This window comes from Mastacembelus armatus, chromosome 11, assembly GCF_900324485.2.
Source record: "Mastacembelus armatus chromosome 11, fMasArm1.2, whole genome shotgun sequence".
NCBI lineage: Eukaryota > Metazoa > Chordata > Actinopteri > Synbranchiformes > Mastacembelidae > Mastacembelus > Mastacembelus armatus.
Genome location: NC_046643.1, coordinates 18,623,916 through 18,644,838, shown reverse-complemented (window position 1 = coordinate 18,644,838; position 20,923 = coordinate 18,623,916). Strand labels below are relative to the sequence as shown.

General features: G+C 42.9%; 1 protein-coding gene across 1 annotated transcript in view; it reads left to right on the top strand.

Moving 5' to 3' along the window:
* erf (Ets2 repressor factor) overlaps positions 1–20,923 on the top strand; it is a 32,377-nt gene extending 11,454 nt beyond the window's left edge. The window contains exons 2-5 of the mRNA XM_026299946.1: positions 7,967–8,201; positions 12,748–12,860; positions 15,008–15,915; positions 16,052–20,923. Coding sequence (XP_026155731.1) covers positions 7,967–8,201; positions 12,748–12,860; positions 15,008–15,915; positions 16,052–16,690 — 1,895 coding nt within the window. The 3' untranslated portion in view covers positions 16,691–20,923. The remainder of the gene's footprint in view (positions 1–7,966; positions 8,202–12,747; positions 12,861–15,007; positions 15,916–16,051) is intronic.

Here is a 20,923-nt window from a genome sequence, read left to right as displayed (position 1 = left end):
CCATATGTGTTCTGTCTCAGTGCACCTCTGCATGGAGACAATCATGGAGTTATATCTGACTGTCTCTGCTGTCTCATGTCGACTGACACTCAATAATTTACACACACACACACACACGATTCCTTAAAACCAAATTCCACCCGGACTATAGGAAGTAAGCATGAGATCTCCATCCAGACAGGAGCTGATTCCCGCTCAATGTTTTACTGGCTTGTCCTTTTCTGGAAGGAAGGCATGCTCTGGCAAGTTTCTCAGCACATGTACACGCATGTATGTGTTCTTCCTCCCTGGGAATCTAGACCTGGAGCTGATAGGCCTCCAAACTTAGCGCTGCCGATTAGGAGATAGAAGTTTGAGCTTGGATTCGATCACTGATGTGTTTAGGATTTCGTTTTTCATTAACACAACACGGATAATCCTTTCCTGCGAAGATTGCCCGCTTTTCTGTCACCTAATCCTCTCAGCCCTTTTGTCTTCTTGCAGCCACAAGTGCTTTAACTATATACATCTTGATGAGTTCGAAAGGTGCATCCATTAAATGATACAGGCAAGTGACCACATCTGTCATGATTTTGACAAACCTAAACCAGCTGTGTAGCCCTGAAGAGCCTGATAAATGCAACTGGGACATCCCCTCATATCCGAGAATAATAACTGGCTCTTTAGTACGCACACACACAGACACACAAACCAAGCCAGGGATGACTTAATCACAGCCTTGGCTGCCTCTAAGGTGCTGCAGAGTTCTCCAGGACGCGACAGGTTTTTGTCTGGCGGGTTTTGGGCAGCCGCCGTGTCACAGATTAGACTGGCTTAGCTGTCTCAGTTGTAGCAGAGATGGTTTATACACTTAAAGTCTTCACTTTTCAGTCCAAAGCTTTACTTCTGTGGCAAACGGTCAAACTCCCTGTGCTTGAACTCTTTCCTGCACACTTGAATACACAGCAGTGCAGCTGTTTGTGCTCAAACACTGTTCATCCCACATGGTAAGGCTTTGTTTGGTTGGATTGCTCACAGTGTACGGGAAGCACAAGTGATTCGGAAGATGGATTTCTAAGCACTGAGATGGAAAGCAACCACATCATCCCCAAGAGAAGGTGATTTAGGCCACGCCGTGCCCCTTCACTGACAGCTCCAGCAGCCTTCCCACATCTGCCAATAAACTTAGAGAAACTCATTCATTAACAAATTGTCTCTTGGCAGACTATCGAGCCCTTGGTCTCACTACTTGACCACTTCAGATAACTGTCTTTAAAAGTTAACACAATTGACTAGATTCCCATTGAGCAAATGTGTTATATATTTAAACTTGGTCTAATTGCTCTGTAGCTTTTTTCCAAACTCCCTCCTTAGCCATGACTCAGTTCCTCCACTGAACAAAAAAAAAAAACATTATTCACACACTTATTTCCTTTCCATGAAGCTTTCTATCTCCCTTTGACCTGTCCGTCCTGTCAGTCTCTTGGTTTTTTCTTGGCAAATGAACCTGCAGTCAAATTTTAGGGTTCATCCACATACACATATTACCAGCTCTGTCCTAGTCTAAGAATATTCACCCTGTCTCCGCTCCTTCCTGTCTCTGTCTGTTCATCCATCTGTCTATGAGCCTTATGTAATGATGGATCATGTGAGGACTGAGGTGAGGGTTCACACCATGCACCTGTGGATGGTCATCCTCCTTTGTCTTTGATCTCTGCTGGATTTCATGTATTTTCCTTCTGCCGTTCTTCCTCCTCTCTACCTTTCCACCTGATTTCCTGCTCATCCCATCTGTTTCTTCAGCTCCTCCCTGACTTTAAGCCACTGGCTCCTCGAATCTTAGCTCTGGCCTTTAAGGGTAATTATGAGATCAGCTCAATGAGAAGCAGAGGTTTTTTTAAACAGTAGTTTGAGGCTCAGGACTCCTCAGTAAAGCACTGTTAGATTTTTTTTTTGTTGTTGTTGTGATCCCAGTAATATAGACAGGTAGTTTTTATGCAGCAAGGCAAGAGTGGAAACCCAGACAGTCATGTCTGCTCTATGTGTAATTCATCATCCTAAACTTTAGCTTCCATTTTAGATCATCTGTATGACATGCAGGAATTACTTTCAAGATTGTAGGTCCAGATTTTAATTTAGTTTTTTTTTTAGTAAGTGTTGCATTTAAATGTTCAGTTGTGACTGGAAACTTTTTTGAATTTTCCTTTTTTTCCCCCATTTGCTGTTTGTTTTTGTGTTTTCTCCAGAATCTGACTTTTTGCACATGCTAGCACTGTTCACGCCCAACGGAGATTCCCTGTTTCCTGCTCTGGACCCGTTTGTTTCCTGCCTTTCTGTGTTGTCCAGATCCTATCCCTGATAACCCTTTCCAGATTTCAGTAGCCAGCCAGGTCCTGGCCATTTAGCCTGGCCTGTTACCTCTATGTGTCGCTCATTACTCTGCAGACAGACACAGACCGACCTTTCCAGTGGCTAAATTTAGAGCCACCAAAGAATAGGAGGAAGGGAGGGAAAAATAAACGGGGGGATAGATGGATAGATGGAACAGCATGTTGAAGAACCTTGTTGGGGAGAGCAAGAGACGCAGAGGAGAGGTCACTGGTGTTTAGTCTCAGCAGCTGCAGCCTTTACAATACCCCGATGATGACTATCGGTTATTATGAGGCCTATTTCAACTGTGGTGACGTCAGAGTCCCCAAGAAAAGCAGACCTGTGTATTAAACCTCCTCACACGCTGATTGCTGCTGCATGGATTTTGTGTTTCTCTTGGAACTGAGAACGCAGGTGGTTTGGGACTGCAGCCTAATATTAAATGAGTTTTTCCTAGCCTGTACTTGGCTATATATAGAAACCAGTGAGTCCTGAAATGGTGTGTTTCTCCTCTGCCTAACAATCAGAAATTCTTCCTGTCTGGAGTAGACCTTGCCAGATAGTACAAAGGCCTTTGGGTTCATCGGTCTAGAATAGTTTTCACACACTAGCATTTCTGCAGCCATTGCAACAGACTAACCTGTAGAAGCTCTAAAACCAAGTGGTGTGTGTAATGCAGCTACACATAATGTTTAACTGGCTGCTGTTAAGTAGTAACATGCACTGTAAACTTGTACATGTTGATGTTTCTTAAAATTTAAAGCACAAGTGTGAAAACAGTCACAATCCCAGTGACAGTACTTACACAGGGTTATTACAAACTTTTAATCTTAGATGTTTTGCAGGCAAACCAAAAGACAAATGACATTTTAATTTATTTTTTGTATGTATAAACTTTCAGTGGGACCTTTTCCATTAAGAGATTTATCCCCAGTTTCCTGTTAAGTGGACAAGGCTTCATCGCTACTACTTGAAAGGGAAGGATGGCCACACAGAAAATGGGCTGTGTGCAGTGAGTTACCTGCCATATAAACACACTAAAATTAACCCGGAGCTTGATTTGTGTGCCTAAAGGTTGAGATTGTCTAACATAGTTTCTTCATGATGAGAGTTTGTACGAGACAATACAGTTTCTTCAGTCTTCGTGTGATTTTTGCTCTCCTTGTCCTTCTCCCACTCTCTCTTGTTCTCTACCACCACCACATGTCTTTTTAATCTCTGTTCTTACTCGCATTACACATTAACCACCAGCTGTAACAGATGTTTCTCTAACTGGACCCTCAGTTGTCTGTATGTCAAAATGCCATACGATCAGCTGTGCTGCTGGACTTCGTGTATCCGTCTCCATCAATGAGCTTTGTCTCCAGAAGCAAAATGTTTTGCTTTGTGCAGTGTTTCAAACTCAAATTTAACTTAGTGGAAGTGAAAACTTGGTCCTTCGGTGCTTTCAGGACAGGGCGGCCTGTCTTTTCTGCTGTAAACACAGTGTGACAGTGAAGGCATCGGTGCAGCGAGAGGTCTCCCTACTGGTCAGGCAGCCTCAGACACATCACACCCTCACACCATAGCTCTCTGGATCTGTGCCCAAACTCCAAACTCTTTTGGCAAGTTTCTGTAATTGAATCATATTTTGTGTTGTTTGTCGTGACTCGGCCATTTATTTTTAGAGCCAAAAGCTTTTGTTGCTAAGAGACTGTGTCTTAGGAGAGGCTGAGCGAGGGAGGGACAGAATGAAAGAGAGAAGAAAGAGATGGCAGTGGTGTTGAGGGGGAGAAAGGAGGAATCTGTGAAAGCCGAACGACAAACGAACAAGCTATGAGTCAGCAGGGACATCTGCAGCACACACACACACACACACACACACACACACACACACATGCATGCAGTGGGCATGGTTGCTATTCCTGTGTTCTTTGTCTGTGTGCTCTGTGCACCCACGCATGAACCCACTTACCTCTCCCCACTAACCTGTGTTGTGTGTCTGTGTACTTTTCGTGTGATCGAGATATTAGCTCGCCCACTTTGGTCTAATGCACTCCTGCTGTGTCGCATGCATCAACGCGTGGCCGTGCATGTGCGTGTATGGAAGTGTGCTGCATGCACACGTGTACTTTCGAGTGGCAGTCACCAGTGTACCCCATTATACAGCCGTGCATTGTCTGTGTCACAGCACATAACCTGCCCCCAGTGACAAGAGCCTGATTGTCTGCTGTATGAATCATATGCTTGTCCCCCATTAGTAATCAGCCTTCAAATGACTATTATCAACTATCACAGCCAGCTTGTTTGTCTTTTGGCTCACTCTCCAAGCACCATAAGAGATCAGATAGCAACATGTGGTTTATTAATCACCAGGAGAGGGTCTGTTTTTTAGGATATTTTCTCCTCTTCCTTAAGATGCCTTTTGTAAGCTATTTTTGAGCGTGTTAGCTGCCACCTTCAGAAAACAAGAAGCTTGAGGCTGTGAAACATATTTTCAAAATTTGGAGTGAGCATAGCACATCACCTCCTTATGTTTTAAAATATCCCTGTTGTGTTTGTTTCAGATATATTCCCATGGTCATGGGAGTTCTTAAAACACAGCAAAAATAAACACAAAACACAAACTGCTCATATTTGTTGTTTTAAATACATAGACGTCCCCATGAGTAAACAAGCAGAATTTATCCCTTGTAAAGTAAAATAATAAAGATTTCTGTTGTCATGCTTCAGGTTTAGTATTTTTTTATTGAGGAATTAAAAAAAAAAGACAATTGAGAAAAGAAAGAATGCTGAAAGAACTCTGCCCCACCAGAATTCAGAAGTCTGTTGGACTCCAAAACATCCCAGCTTGAAGCTCTTAAATCTGTCCTAAATGGGAAAGTAGATTGCAATTACTCAACTTGTGTGTGTCTCCGATATTCAGCCAGATGTGGAGCAAAGTCAGAGGCAATGTGCCTGTGCAATACTTGGATTTAGGTTGTCAAACTCCAGTGACAGTATGAGCAGTTTTTCATGCTCTAACAAAAAGGCGCTTCCACTTACGCCTTGAGTTTACTTAACCTTTTGTTGTATTCTGGACACACTGCATTGTATATATTGTCATTTCTGTGGCTTTTCCTTTCTCTGCATGAGAGGTTTTACTTTACAAATTGTGATTTGTTGTGGTATGACTCCCACTTCTCGTCAGTTATGCATTACCACTACAGCTACTGCTGCCTTTACTTCCTCTTGTGCTACTACTGATCGAAGACATTTGCATTTTAAGTTTGTGGTTAGTCTTCCTGTGGCTCACTTTGACTCCATTCAGACCTGCTTTTGAACTGTGATCTGTATCTGTACAGCTTACTAGTAAATCTAAGCATCTTTGTGATCAGAATTTTAGAAATCAGTGGATTGATATCAACAAAAACTGCTATTTATAATTGCAGATCAGACAGTGGTACTTTTTTTTTTTTTTTTTTTTTTTTTTTTTGGAGAAAGAACCGACCGTGTGTGGGAATGCCGTGACTCATGCTGAAGTTTGTGTATACTCAGCTTCACAGGAAAAAAAAAAAAAAACACTCAGACACGATCCGTTTCCACCAACTGTTGCTCCTTTAACAGATCCACCGAGAGGCACTGAGCTACAAACACTGTTCCAGCAAACGTGACCTGATGGCAGTTATGTTGCTTCTGCCAGAAAAGCTGTAGAACAAATTCTCCTTATGCATGTTAAGAAGTAAATATCAGGTACACTATGTGATTTTTAAGTAATATGCCAGCTGCCATTTTTGTTTTACTGTTTCCCAACATATGAACAAGTCTCTGAGAGATGAGAGGTACATAATAAAGTTACAGATTTACCAACAGAACATCTATGCACTGTGTGGAGCTAGGTTTGTGTCTTTGTGCATCATATTTGCTGCCAAACGTGACGGACCTCTGTCAAAGTTGGCTCGTGGTTTTTCCTGTAAGCTGCTTTATTTCTTAATACTAAAAATCTCTTGGTATGAGCCACTCTGAGTAAAAGGGTCCTAATTGTTTATCACCATCTGGGCACCATCTCCAGATATGTATTCGTTTACCCTGGTATTTAGTGACCAGGCTTCTTTTTCTTTTTTCAGCTCCTTTACAACATCTTTGTTCTGGTTTTATGTTCTCGTCATCTGGTCGTACCTTTTTCTTTTTTCTTTTTTTTTTAGCAGTTCTTATGTGTTGGTCTCTGTTTTTATGGAGCTCCCCCAAAGCTGTTTCCTGTCAAACGTTTGCAAAGCAATAAAGTGCTGAAAGAATAAACATTTTTCCTTTTAATATGTTGAATTGCTGTGTGCACACACACACACACACACACATACGTTAGGTGGCAAAAAAAAAAAAAAAACGATCACATACAATATGATTCAGGCGAACAGGCCTCATCACACCAGTTTCAGTCTGTCAGCCTTCAGCATGTAATTGTTAGCAGCTCACTGTCACTGCTGTATAGATATGACAGGCTTTGTAGAGTGTGGGAAAATGATTTCAACCTTGGTATTTAGGATACTGTGTTTCTTTACAGTGATATAAACACACGTGCACACACACACAAAATTCAGCATTGTTATATTGTGCCCATATGTTTCCCACCCTCAGCTTTCTCAGTCTGATAGCCAAGACACATCTGGTCCTAATGAGGTGTGTGTGTGTGTGTGTGTGTGTGTGTGTGTGTGTGTGTGTGTGTGTGTGTGTGTGTGTGTGTGTGTGTGTGTGTGTGTGTGTGTGTGTGTGTGTGTGTGTGTGTGTGTGTGTGTGTGTGTGTGTGTGTGTGCGCGCCACTAAGCCTTTGCTATTCAGCCTTTCAGCATGGCCTTGTGTTAAAGTGGTGTTGAGTCTTTTACTACCACCCACTGCTTTACAACACAAAGCCTATACTTTTAACTGTTGGATAATAGTGTGTGTGTGCTTGTGTTCTGCGAATAGTTATAAAACCATATCTTATATTTTGTCTGCACGTAGCCCAAGGCCTGTTAATCTGTGATAACATTGCTGATTTTCCAGCTTTGATGCTGATAGTAGTGGAGTTTTGATATGACTTTGCTGTGACAGTGTGTGGGAACAGATGATAATGTTCATCACCAGCTTTTCTGGAACTACTAGATCCATTTTTGTGCTGCAGCAGAAAGAAACATCTTGCATCTTGCTGACTTGTCATTCAACAGTTTCATGTCTTGTTTCTTGTTGTTTTTTTGCTCCCATATTGTGTATCATTTCTTATTAAGCTTACTCCCTTGAAAATTAAAACTGTTTCTGCACTTTGTCGCCTCATGTTTATCTCCAGAGACAGCAGTCAAACAGCAGACACCAGGTCACTGCTTTCTTTCTCTTCTCCACAAATCTTCCATACATACTGTAAAGTCTAGCATCCTGGCAATTATTAGCTCTGGAGACTTTTCATTTATTTTGCTGCTAACCCTGGCACCAAAACAGCAGCAGCCAAGTAGACTGTTAACAAATTCAGAAGCATAATGGTTAATCACCCGGGGAGAATAAGTGTCTTGAGACAGACAAGGAAAATAAATGAGTATAAAGAGCTGGAGATCGTACTGTTATATCTTTGTAGAAATTGCTTCTGTTCAAGATTGTCAACCTGAAGACTTGTCTCTCCTGTTCCCTCTAGGGTTTGCCTTCCCGGAGTGGGCCTACAAACCCGAGTCGAGTCCCGGCTCCAGGCAGATCCAGCTGTGGCACTTCATCCTGGAGCTCCTGAGGAAAGAGGAGTACCACGATGTCATCGCCTGGCAGGGAGACTATGGAGAGTTTGTCATCAAGGACCCAGACGAGGTGGCTAGACTGTGGGGGGCCAGGAAGTGCAAACCACAGATGAACTACGACAAGCTCAGCCGAGCACTAAGGTGAGACTAAACTAGTTAAAAACAGGATGAAAAATATAAGAATGACACCTCCATCATAAAACCCACTTATACTTTTTTAAATTCATGGGCCTCTGTGGCTCAAAGTTAAGTTTTGTCACCTACTTTTGTGTTTACATCTGAAAGATTTGAGCCTTTAAAACGTGAATGAGTCCACTTAGCTCAAGAACACACCGGTCGTTCCTTTACACATCACAGGGGCCCACACGCTGTTTTTAGCCATCGCGTTATATAGAGCACACGCACAGAATGTGTTTGTGTAGTACCGACGTGTGTTGTCCATGTGAAAGCACTGAAGGCTTTAGATACTGATTGGTTCGACTCATTTCCCATCTTATCTTTACTGTCTGTAATAAAGTTATAAAAGGTTTTCTGAACTAAATTAAAGTAAGCACAGCTTTAGTATGTGTTTGTAGTAATCTAATATTGAGTTTACAGTCATCCTGCTGTACTGCTGCTTTTGCTGAAACGGTTCAGCCTTTCATACCAAAGCCAAACCTCGTTAGACCCGATTTAAACCTTAACCGGCAGCAGCACCAGCACAGTACAGCATCAGATAACACCTGCTGAAGAATGAAAGGAGTGATGAAAGCTTTCACTTAATTCCTTTTTACCATGACTTGTGCTCTTTCTCTTTATATTCTGGTGAAGTACAAGATGTGTAGACTGCAAACTAAGAAAAGACACAGCAGAGCAAGTTTCTATATTTGTTGAAGAATTACAGCAACATTTTCAACACTGAAGAGTCATTTCCCTCAGTACTGGTTGTGTGTAATGCCGTTGAGCTTGGTGTTTGAGCTTATTTTTCTTTTTAAAGCATGCTAGCTTTGAGCGTAATTACATTAGTGTGGAATGTGTAAGACAGAGAGCGTGTTTTGTCGTGAGTTGTGCATCTGTGCCGTGTGCTAAAACTCCAGACTACAGCCGATTTAGAAATGCACACCTTCACCCTCCGTGGAGCACATGTGGGAGCTGCAGAGTTTTATTTAGCTGCCAGTCTGTTCTCTCGTCTTTATGTATACAAAAAAACACACACATGCACACAGCTAGTCATCAGTGTCGCCTCCTGTATTGTAGGTTGGTGTGGGATATAGTTTGCCATGGTGATGACTAGTTACGCTGCCTCGTCACCACACATACACACACATACACTTCACACCTAGTTATATGTCAGCCCTCCTCCAGCCCATCTGTGTCGTTTTCACTTAAACCTTTTTCTGTCTTTGACATGCCCTGATAGGACTGTATATTTCAAAACACCAGCCTTTTCTCCATTTGTACACAAATACATCTTAGTATGAATGCGATCATGAATTTGTGTATGATGCCGATGGGTTTTGCAGCATTATTTATTTATTTATTTTTATCCTGGTAGAGGTAAATGTTTTCTTTAAATAAGGAGCAGACAATGCATCAGATATATTTACCTAGTGATTATTAACATTTTTGATTAATCTGTTTTGTTTTTTTTTTTGTTGTTTTTTTTCAATCAATAAAATGTCATTCATTTCAGAAGTACAGAGCTGCAAGTAACATCTTCCAACATCTTTTTCTTTTCTTTGTCTAAACAAAAGTCCAAATACCAAAAAAGTTAGTTTTCAGTGATATATGACTAAAAATAGTAACAGGTCCTCTCATCTGTCCATCGATTCTCTATAGTGTTTAGGGTCAGGGTCACAGGAAGCTGGAGGGTAAATGATACAGAAATGCACATATCACATATGAAATGTGGCTTGTGTGAAATAACCCGCTATAGGTTTTAGTAGTTTGATACAGGAGCAGTTACTGTCTCCCTGGTTGCAGTGAGTATTTTTCATCATTAACCAGCAGAAGCTTAACTTTGTTGTGAAGGTCTTTGCTGTGGTTTGAAAAACTTTATGTGAACTGTGGGCTGGTAATTAATTCAGCTCGCTCTCTGTTAGATGTGAAGTCTGATTGATGCTTCGCAACGTCTTTGAAGTGTGTGTGTGTGTGTGTGCTGGTTCACATATGTGTCCGTTCGTACATATAGAGTACATGTGTGCAGCGACGTGTGTGTGTGTGCTCCCACACATCTACATGTGTGTTCACTACACAAAGTTCTAGTTTATTTGAAGGAAGTTCAAATGGTTGTGAAACAGAATGCAGCCTGAGGCGAGCCTGGACTCGGTATGTGAGACTGGCTGCCACTTATTGACTCAGTGTTCTTTGAATATGTGTGTGTTCCTTTCACATGTATGTGCCTGGCCTTTTCCCCGGCTCATTCAAAGTGCCATCCATCCATCCACACGCCTGTGAACATTATGTCCCTTCAGCTGTTACTGAATACACAGTCCTGACACCGACTCACCTCCTGGTGTGTGTGTCTGTGTGTGTAATATATATTGTTTGTTGTGTTTTTCATAGCTTTTTTGCATGCATTGTTCTTGTGCATGCCTGCTTGACACATAAATACACCTGTACAAAGTTCTCAGGTGGGCGAACCTCAGCACAAATTGAAGGGCCTGCACTTTTTTTGAGACAAGGTTTTTACAGCTACTTTCCTTGCAGTTTAATCTTCCAAGTATCTTTTTGGTGAATCTTTTAAAACAGCACATGACAGTTTTAGTTTTGTCCTATTAATAGTCCAGGACACAAATCTATTCGGTTTCCAGTGATATATAAAGAAGCGAAACAAAAAATGATCACATTGGAGAACCAGGAACAAGCACATTTTTACCATTTTGTTTGAGAAATTATTAAAATTATTCATTCATATGAATTGAGTCTATTCACTAGTATTATTTAGCGGCTCATTCAGTCTACCTGCATTTCTTATGACTGTGAACTTGCTATTATTAATGATCTAATACTTCTATGTGAACATTGTGTGCTGTTGAATAACCACACTGCTCTGTAGATTTGCTATTTCTGCATATGTTTCCCGGTGGCACTGGATGTTTGAGCCTGTGTGCCGGCTGTATATCTGCCTGCTCCTCCATATGTTGGTGTACATGTACTGCATGTGGTGGTGTGGGTGTGCGTAGTAGCTGGTTCTGTCAGAAGAGGTTCTTCACTCATTGAGTCACTGAAGGACTGGATGAGCTCCTGGTTCACGCACCCCTGCTCTGTTCTCTATTGTACCAAACTGCACTGACTAATAAATACTCACCGAAGCATTCCTGTTGGACTTAGCAAAGTCCGATAGGATTTTGCAAATACTTCCTAGAATTAATTTGATCCCATTCAGAGAATAAAGGTTGGGTTTAATGTTGGCTTATTGTGCTTGTATAAACAGTTATTGCCTCACAGTTATGTAAGGCCCTGTGTACATTTATGTTTTATAATTTTACTTTTATCTGCACAGTAATAATGATGAACCATCTCCGTGTCTGTTACATCATGTATATTATATACGTGGTTAAAAATAAACTCTTGCTGGATGAATGTATAAAGAGAAACTGGACTGATGGGTGGATGAGTAACTGTTAAACAAAGGGAATTTTTATCTGGTTACCTGGTAGGAGCTTGTTTAATACTCATTGACAGCAACAGACTGGAATCTGGATTTTTATGTACAAATTTAGACAAATAACTCTTTTGTTTTGTTCTACTGGCAATGATGAGTAGCGTGTTACATATCCCAGAATGAAGTGGCCAGTCACAACTGAGAGAGAGAGACAATGATTTAGAGGTTTTTATGTAAGGAGCATGAATGTGGCTTGGTCTTTAGGCTATCGGTGAGTCACAGGGAGCCATTTTATCATCTTTTAGATGAGCTGTCAGCAGCTCACTCTTCAGTCCTCTATATTGCTCTGTGTACTGACGATGAGTAATGCATTCTCGCTAATGGAGCCGCCCGGGAAAAGCAAAATCAGAATGGCTGTCTTACTTCCTCAAGCAATCACAGTGAGCGCCTGATTCCTAACGGTGCGTTCACAACATAAACAGCCTGTTTAATTGTCCGATGTACACTTGAGTCGTGTAAAGTCACCATGCTGCTTTAATAACGTTTGCTTAGTAGCAAGCATCAATTTAGTAACAGTAAACATAAAAGTCTTTGTGATTTCAAAGGCCCCAGTGTTGAATGCAGCCTTTTCTGCATTTGGTTCTTTAGTCCTTGAAGTAAAAGCTCCCTTCAGACCTGAAAACCCTCGTTTGTTGTACACTCCTGCTCATTGACCGTAGTCATTTCAGTCTGATAGAAATGTAAGAAACTGCAGATTTGATAGGATGTCAATGATCAATGACCCTAAAAGCTGTGGCAAACAACAGGCCACACATGAACCCGCCACCAGAGTTTACTGCAGTGTACTGGAGAATAATGGACTGCACTGTGAATAATCACTGCTGGCTATGTAACTGGTGAGATTCATTTTTGGTGCATATAGGAAAAACCTTTCATCTGTGGATATACCCAGAATGTTTTTCTTGGTTAATGTACTATTCCACTGTTGAACATTTTTACGTTTTTAAAAATCAAATCCAGGATCTACAGTCAGAGGTTTTACTGCATGTGTCCGATGATATGACTGATAGTGGGTAACTCTTTCCATCCTGCTCTCTTTAGATACTACTACAACAAGAGGATCCTCCATAAGACCAAAGGGAAGAGATTCACCTACAAGTTCAACTTCAACAAACTAGTGCTGGTCAACTACCCCTTCATCGACATGGGCTCTGGTACAAAGACACACACATTGCTTTTGTGCACACGTTCACACTCGGTAAACCCACAGGTGCCCGTGCCTCATCTGAGGTTAAGTGATCCTCAGGTGGTCTGTAGACACAGAAGAGTTCAGGTTTTTCAAGAAACCTTTGTTATAATTTGCACAGAGGTATAAAGCAAACACTCCACCAGAGCTTTTGAAACTCCTCAAAGTACGTGTTCTTGGCGTTTTTCTTTTTTAAGCAGCAGTTGTGTAAAAAAAAAATAAGTGGAGTTTTAACCTTGTCTTTTTATTTCCCTGCCTTGATGACATCTCCTGGCAGCTAGCTATTTCAATGGAAAGAATAGAATCACACTTGACAGCAAGGACTCGTCTGAATTTGAGGTCTTCATGTGTGTCTGTAAATTACTGAACTTGATCTCACATGTTAACGCTACTCTGCCTACTTGGCGTAGCAGGACAAGGAGCCAAGCACAACTTCATTTAAGTCTTAAATTTATTTTATAAACATTTTACAGATCTAAATATTGTTCTAGCCTCCACTGGGCAATAGCCGTTTCAGCAAAAACTAGACAAAACGTTTAGCTGTTAATTCGTTTTCTGAGTTTATCTCTCCATCTGTTTTCTGCTGGTTCAGGCTGTATTTAAAGATTTTGTTAAATGAATTAATTCATGCATGCACCCCTGCGTTTTCATTGGTATCTTTAATATTTTAGCTGGTGTGAATGTGTTATTAAAATGTGTATAAGAGTCTTGATGAACTGGACAGAAACCTTGTATTTTGCTCTGATTTTGGGTCACAGACAGAGCGCATCTTCGGCAAACACCCAAAAACTAAGTGTAGCTGAAATTTTCCAACGTTATTGTCTGAGAATGTTTCCAGTCAGTGTGGTGGGTGACTTACTAATTTACTTGCCAAAGACAAATATTATAGGTAAAGACAAGGAGCAAGTTTTGTGGCTGACCCTGCAAACCAGCACACTGAGTATAGGCAAATCATATTTGTGTGTTTACCCCGTTTTTGTCCAAAAAAATACCATCTGAGTAGAAATATAAATCGTATAAACAGACAGAACTTGCGTGGGGTGTCTGTGCATGTATTTTTCTGGTTATGGTGTGTGTGTGTGTGTGTGTGTGTCAGTGAGTGTGTGAGTCTAAGACATCAGTGTGCCACGTCCCAGTTTATCCCTCTCCTCCCTCCACTGAAGTCGTCTCTCGTTCTGGTCCCGGCCACCCAGTGTAAACACAGCCCATATGGAGCGTTGGGTTCTGGGTGACATAAGTGCAGCATGAAACTTTAATTATAGCCTCCGTGTGATGTGGCCCACACACTGACATGTTGTGATATGATGGTTTCATACAATGGTTACACACATGCCCACGTCAATCTGGATTGATTTGCAAGCACAGACGCTTGCAAAGATACACACTAGATAAACACATGCACTCAGTTTTTCTCTGACACATGGTTCTTACATGTGTGCTTTTGAAAAAGAGAGACACACTCACAGTCAGCAACACTGGAAAAAAAATAGAGGAACCCAGCCCATGTTTGTAATGGCAGTAAGACCGACTTTTCCAATATTTAATTCTGGCACGTGCACGGATGCCAAGAATTTATTGCAGTGCCACAGTCTCCTTGGCAGGAGAGAGAGGGAGAGGAGGGGTTGAAAGAGAAGGGAACTGGTGGCTTTGTATAACCCACTGTTTTCTTTCTGTGTGCCTGTGACCCTCTGGGTAAAATAATTGGCATTAGGGGAGACATGTGACCTACTCTCATTAGTTAAGTTTCCTTTCTCTAGAGTCTAAAGGCCTGATTATCCCAATTATCCCAAAAAAAAAAAAAAACATATTTTCTCACTTAGTCTTTGTGGTATTGAACTATGCAGATAGTTTTATGATTCCACGAGACAGTGAATATGAATTAAAGTGCTCTTCACACAGCATGAACACTTAACATTTCAAAAGATTTTATTTAGCATAATGCGTGGACCGACAAACAGCAAGGCAGACTCTTGATATAAAAATTAACAGCATGTTCTGTGGATAATCCAGAGTAACAGGCACACTCGTTCTGCAAAAGGATGTTGCTGTTGAACATTTCAATTGTCATTTTAAAACGCATTTACATTTTCCTTGCTTTGACTTTTCCCCTCACAGGCCGAGGGGTGCCCCAGAGTGCTCCTCCAGTGCCAACTGGAGGCACCCACTTCCGCTTCCCCCCCTCCACGCCATCAGAGGTCCTCTCTTCTAGTGAGGAGCTGCGCAGTCCGGGAATGTTTAGCAGCGTGGCCCGCCGTATGGCTCGAGGCTCCGTCAGTGACTGCAGCGACGGCACATCCACCAACTCAGAGCTGGAGGAGGCTGTGGGGGCTGATGAGCGAGGTGTGGGGCCAGAAAGGGCCTTCAGGGGCCTGCTTCCTCCTCGCCTGCCTCATGATTCTCTCTTCAGGGTCTACGGTGGGGCTCCAAACCCAGCAGGGCTCCCCAGACCTGCCCCCAGGGTCCACCCTGAGCCTCTGTCCCCATTCCCTGTCTCCCCCCTACCTGGTCCTGGGGGTCTTTTGGCCCCCACTTTGTCCCCAGCCCTGTCCATGACTCCAACCCCCCATCTGCCATACACCCCATCCCCCTCCCTGTCCTCTCCTATGATGAGCTCCCACTTCTCCTTTAACCCAGAGGACATGAAGCACTACCTGCAGGCCCACACTCAGTCCGTGTACAACTACCACCTCAGTCCCCGAGCCTTCATCCATTATCCCAACATCGTCATCCCTCAGCCCCACCGCCCCACCCTGGAGAAGCCGGCCACCCATCACCTCCACGGCCCGCCTCTGCCACTTTCTCATTCACTCAGCCAACATCCTGGAGGTGGAGAGGAGGGCCAGCAGCATCCATCACCATTCAAGTTCAAACTGCAGCCGCCTCCACTTGGGCGCAAACAGAGAGAAGCTGGAAGCTCATTGGCTGCTTCTGCTTCCTCCTCTTCCTCCAACCAGTCCTCCTCTTTCACAGGGTCTGGTCATATAACCAACCCCGCCCTGGCTGCAGGGCCTCCAAAGATCAAGGTGAGACATCTGACACCGACAGAAACTAGAGTTTGAACCTTCATGGTTTGGGAAATACCTCTTAGTTGTGCACATGAGAAAACATCTGGCTAGTCATACATAAAATGTCATGTTATGAAATATTCTTCCTCTCTAGGTGGAGCCCATATCAGACATCGAGTCAGAGGAGGAGGTTGAGGTAACTGACATCAGTGAGGAGGAGGAGCTGAATCACAATGATGAGGACGATGAAGGTGACGTATTCACCCCAACACCACAGAATCATCATCATCATCAGATCAACAACAATCACCAGGCTAATGGAAATGGCAGGAGCCCCTCTGCTCCTCTTCCTCCACACTGTAATCATGATGATGACCCTGAGGATGATGAGGAGGTCTTCAAGACTCCTGCCACTCCTCCCATTGGAAGCAGCAGCCTGACCTTTCCTCTGATTAACCTGAAGACCGAGCCGGGACAGTCAGCTCCTATCAGCCCTGGAGGCACCCGCTGCATCCCGCTTAAGGTCCGCTTTAAACGCCGCTGGAGCGAAGACCAGAAGATGGAGGCAGATGGAGAGAGGGATGAAGCAGAGGACAAGAAAGTGAGGGCTGAGGAGGAAGAGGAGGGGAAGAGAAAGGAGGTAGAGAGGAGAGGTGGGGAAGTGGAAAATGGGGGAGGAAGAGGAGGTGTTATTTTGGGGTTGATGCTGCCACCACCTCCCACCCAGCGTAGAGCGAGTTCAGAGCTGCAGAGAGCTACAGCCCAGCTGTCTCTGGAAAACACTGGCTGCTGAGCTCTGTGTGCGCACACACACACACACACACACACACACACACACCACAGAAGAGCCTACTTGGATACAAAACACACACCTCTGGGAGTCTTGTTAACTTATACCATAATGCCTTGTGGGTTCTTGTCTACAGTAGTGATCTGAACAGGATTTGGTTTCATACAACTGAGCTTAATGTGACAAAACAAAAAAATTTATTACCAAAATACACTTTGATGTAGTCCCTCAGTTAAATGTCAACACGTGTCACATGTTAGAAATGATACCATTCAATAATTATTCCTTTAATTATTCAACAAAATAATTTCCTACACCACAGGCTATATCTGCATGTTCGCGAGAAAACAAAGAACAACAAGTGCATTTTAGTTACCTTCAGATTTTGACACCATTTTTGCAGTATCAGGACTGGACACATCCTACTGTCAGCAAATGTTCGATCTCTGTACAACCATACAACACAGATGTGCCTGTGTAGCCTCTAATGTACTGCAAGGCCAGACACCTGGTACCTTATCAAACACGACTGCAGCAGCGTTTCCGCTGCGACTTACAACACTAAGAGATAATCAGACATATTCTGTGTATTAACCTCTGCCCTACAGACGGGGAGCCTACTCTTAGTATCTCTTAGGAATTGCACACTGCCTTCTCGAAGCCTCTTTGCCCTCATAGTGCCAGTCACACCAGTAGGGGTCACCTCACATCACACCTGTGCCCTCATTGTGTCTCTAATGGCATTTGGTGGCTCTATTTGTTTATCTGGTACAGAGGAATAATTTCCATCCCCTCTGAAAGAGAGCATGTGAAGAGAGGCACCAGGAATTGTACAGAGTGAATGAATTTCTCATGTCTGACTCATCTGAAACATTTCTCTCCTTTCTCCTCTGTTGTGCTCACCACAACACAGGCAGATCCCGATGTTACTAAAACACTTTAACAGCCCTGATAGAGATTACTGAAGTGCCTCTCTGTCTGTACACACCATGCACTCGTTTACAAGATAGAGGGCAGTGAGCAAAAAAAAACCCTGAGACCTTGCACTGATGGATCTTACAAACTGAAGAGTGTTTTCCCCCTTTCAAGAGGTGATTAGCAAGAACTCTCCAATCAGTCTTTTCTCCAGGACACAGCTTGGACACTGTCAGACGGCGTCAGGGCCAGACTGAGTGGTCTCTTCATCCTCAGTCTCATTCACTACAGTGTGTAAAGACATGAGGGTGGAATTGTACATCTTGAGGACAGATGAACTAAGCCTGAGGAGTAGAGGAAGATTTTGATGAACTGACTTTGACCTGTCACATGGGCAGATGGTATTTTATTTTTTCTAGCCAGCGAATGGACGTAGTTCCCACTGTACAGAAAAACTACCCAGGTATCGGAGGAAGGCGCTGGATCTTTCTCTGCTTTTCTCTTCAGTTGTTGAGGAAATGAGCAAGCGGCTACAAGCAAGGTTGTAATTACAGACACAATTGTTTATGAATGTGCGTGTATGGACCCAGATCTGATGTAAAAACATCAGGCCTCGAGGATACATAAGAGTGTTTCAGCTTTTCATGTCCCTGCGTGACTTCACGCAGTCTTTGAGGAGTCTGGAGGTTTGCGGGCATTTGTAGTGTTTTCTCCCTAAAAGCTACAGATCAACAGCTCTCCCCCGTTAATTTTATAAAGACCGTATTCTTTCGGACAAAGGATGCCTCTGCCTCCTAAGGGCACGGACAGTATTTTTAGGGCATTTGCAGTGATCTGAGGGCTTTCTGTATTTTGGAGACAAGAGATGAATCTGTTCGTGTGGTGTTTTGAGAAGCGACCATCCTAGCAAACCGACTTTGTCTAGAGGAGAGCGGGAACCATGTGATGAATGTTGATCATCAAGGTAACTCAGGCAAACCTTCACTGAGAGATTGAAACACAACATATTTTTATGATGTTTTATTCATATAGTTTAAAAAAAGAAAGGACATTGTGCCCATTTAAATGAACAAACAGCTCCAAAAAAAGATTGTGCCTTTTTTAAGCCAACATGAGTTTTATCAAGTACCCCCAGCAAAATATTTTATCTCACACACAGTACCACCATGCCTTCTGCTTTTGTAAAAGAGAGATACAGAATAAGTAAATCTACACATATATATTTTATTCAAGTATATGTTGAATTCAAATATTATATTTCAATATGGTCATTTGATACAAATCAGGAAAATCCTACTATTTTTAATGGTAAAGATATGTATATATTCTAATGGGCATATTACTACCAGTATAATTCAGCCTTTGCCTTCTCACCCTTGCCTTCTCTTGACCGTTGAGCTGCCGTGGCACAGGCCGCCGCCGTCACAGTTTTCTATTTATATTGCAAACATGAAAAAACACTTAGTGTGTGTTCAGGGGACAGAAGGTGTGACAGGACAGGGATAAAGGAGTTAGCAAGAACTTTTAACCAGACCTGGGCCAAATCATATTTACTTTGTTAGTGGGTGTGTTTGTTTTATCATCTCTTGAGTAGCAACTGGGTGGGGTTTACCACTTCAGGACACAGTGAGAGAAAAGGGACTTTAATTCACTTTTTTGTTTGTTAACGTTTTGGCTCTCTTCACTTTGTCCTGCCTGGTAAGCCCCACCCGCCTCGAACTTAAACTCTTACATGTTCTGCCGCCGCTGTTGACCCAGATCTGCTTGAAAAGCGTGGAGGCGCAGGTTGTAACGGGGATCCGGTAACAGACTCGCATGTTCAGAGCAGACCCACACAAGCAGCAGGTTGTCAGCTCTGTCACCTGACAAACACAGCAGGACCACAGCTGCCGAAGCGACCGGACCGTGGCCTCGAGCAGCTTTGTGTGAGCCGAGCGTGTGTGGGCTGCTCTGGACCCTGGCCATGCGCACACCCCGTCCTGGTTAGAGTGAGGCTTTACTGTGGCTACAATAAAAGGAAACATGACATCACACGTGACATCAGACGCCCCCACAGTCTCTCTACAGTAGACGGTGCAGCCATAGAAAACACACACACGCACACACACGCAGAGGAACTGACATCACAAAACCTCAGAGCGAAGTGGAGAGAGAGGGACTTCCCATGATCTCGCCCATTCTGCTCGGTGTGTATGTGCAGTTTAGTGTGTGAATATGCGGTTTCTGTGCTTACGCTGTCTACGCACAAACACACACACACATCTATTCAACACAGCCTACAAAGAGTCTTGGCCCCAGGATATTCAGTCCCAGTTTTCACATCCACATTGTCCAACCAGCCCCGTCTCATATCTCTGACTTAAACACATGCATTGTCATTTTAGAGGTTGTTTTTCTTCAACCAGGCACCAAAATGTTTACGCCTGTCCTTCTGCATGCTTTGGCTTGTTAACATTATCAGCATTCCTCGTTTCACAAAGAGCAGGGTCACACCTCAACGTTTTGTCATTTACTGTCAGTGAAAATTGCTGCGAGCGCCAGCCAAAGCGTTTTAGTGAAATTTAAGGACAGATGTAAGAGTTGACGAGTGTCTGGTAAAGAAAAATAACCGTGAACCTGAACTGCTGCACCTGTGCTGCCTTCACTTGTCATGGCTTCAGATACAAACCAGAAGAGACAGTAACTGTTTCCCCACCGGCCTCGAGTTTATCAATGCTGTTCTTATTTGCTTCTGTATTTTCTCTGACATATTACTGTTACTCTTGTAATTATTATATTATTAATATGACTGTTTTTGATTATTTTGTACCCTCTTGCCATGGCCCAGCCTCTTCTCCATGAATTTCTGGTTTTCTGTAAGGTTCTGTTCCTGTTTGCACTCGTCTCTGTGAACTTTACCTAGTTTGCTTCAGTGCAGTCCTTTTATTTTTAGTAATGTTGTTTTTCTAACCATGTTACCATGGACAAGAGGAGGGTCAATCCCCACATGATACACAGCGGGGAAAAGAAACTATTATTTTCTTTTTTTTTCTTTTTTTTTTTGATGTGTATATATATTTTTTCCATTTTGGAGGGTTCTGTAAGAAAAAAAAGCATTGTACTGTTAAACTGTATTTGAAATGCCTCCCCCTGTCCTCTCTGCTCGTCTCTGCCTCCTCTGTCATGTCCACCTCGGCTGTGAGCTCTCACTCCGGAGGTGAGACGGAGACTTTTGTTTTTATCATGGAGGAACCACCTGTACTTCTGTTTCCCTTCTCTCTGTTCATCTGCATTTGTAATTAAACAATAATCAGGGTTCATTAAAAAAGGTAAACATTGGTG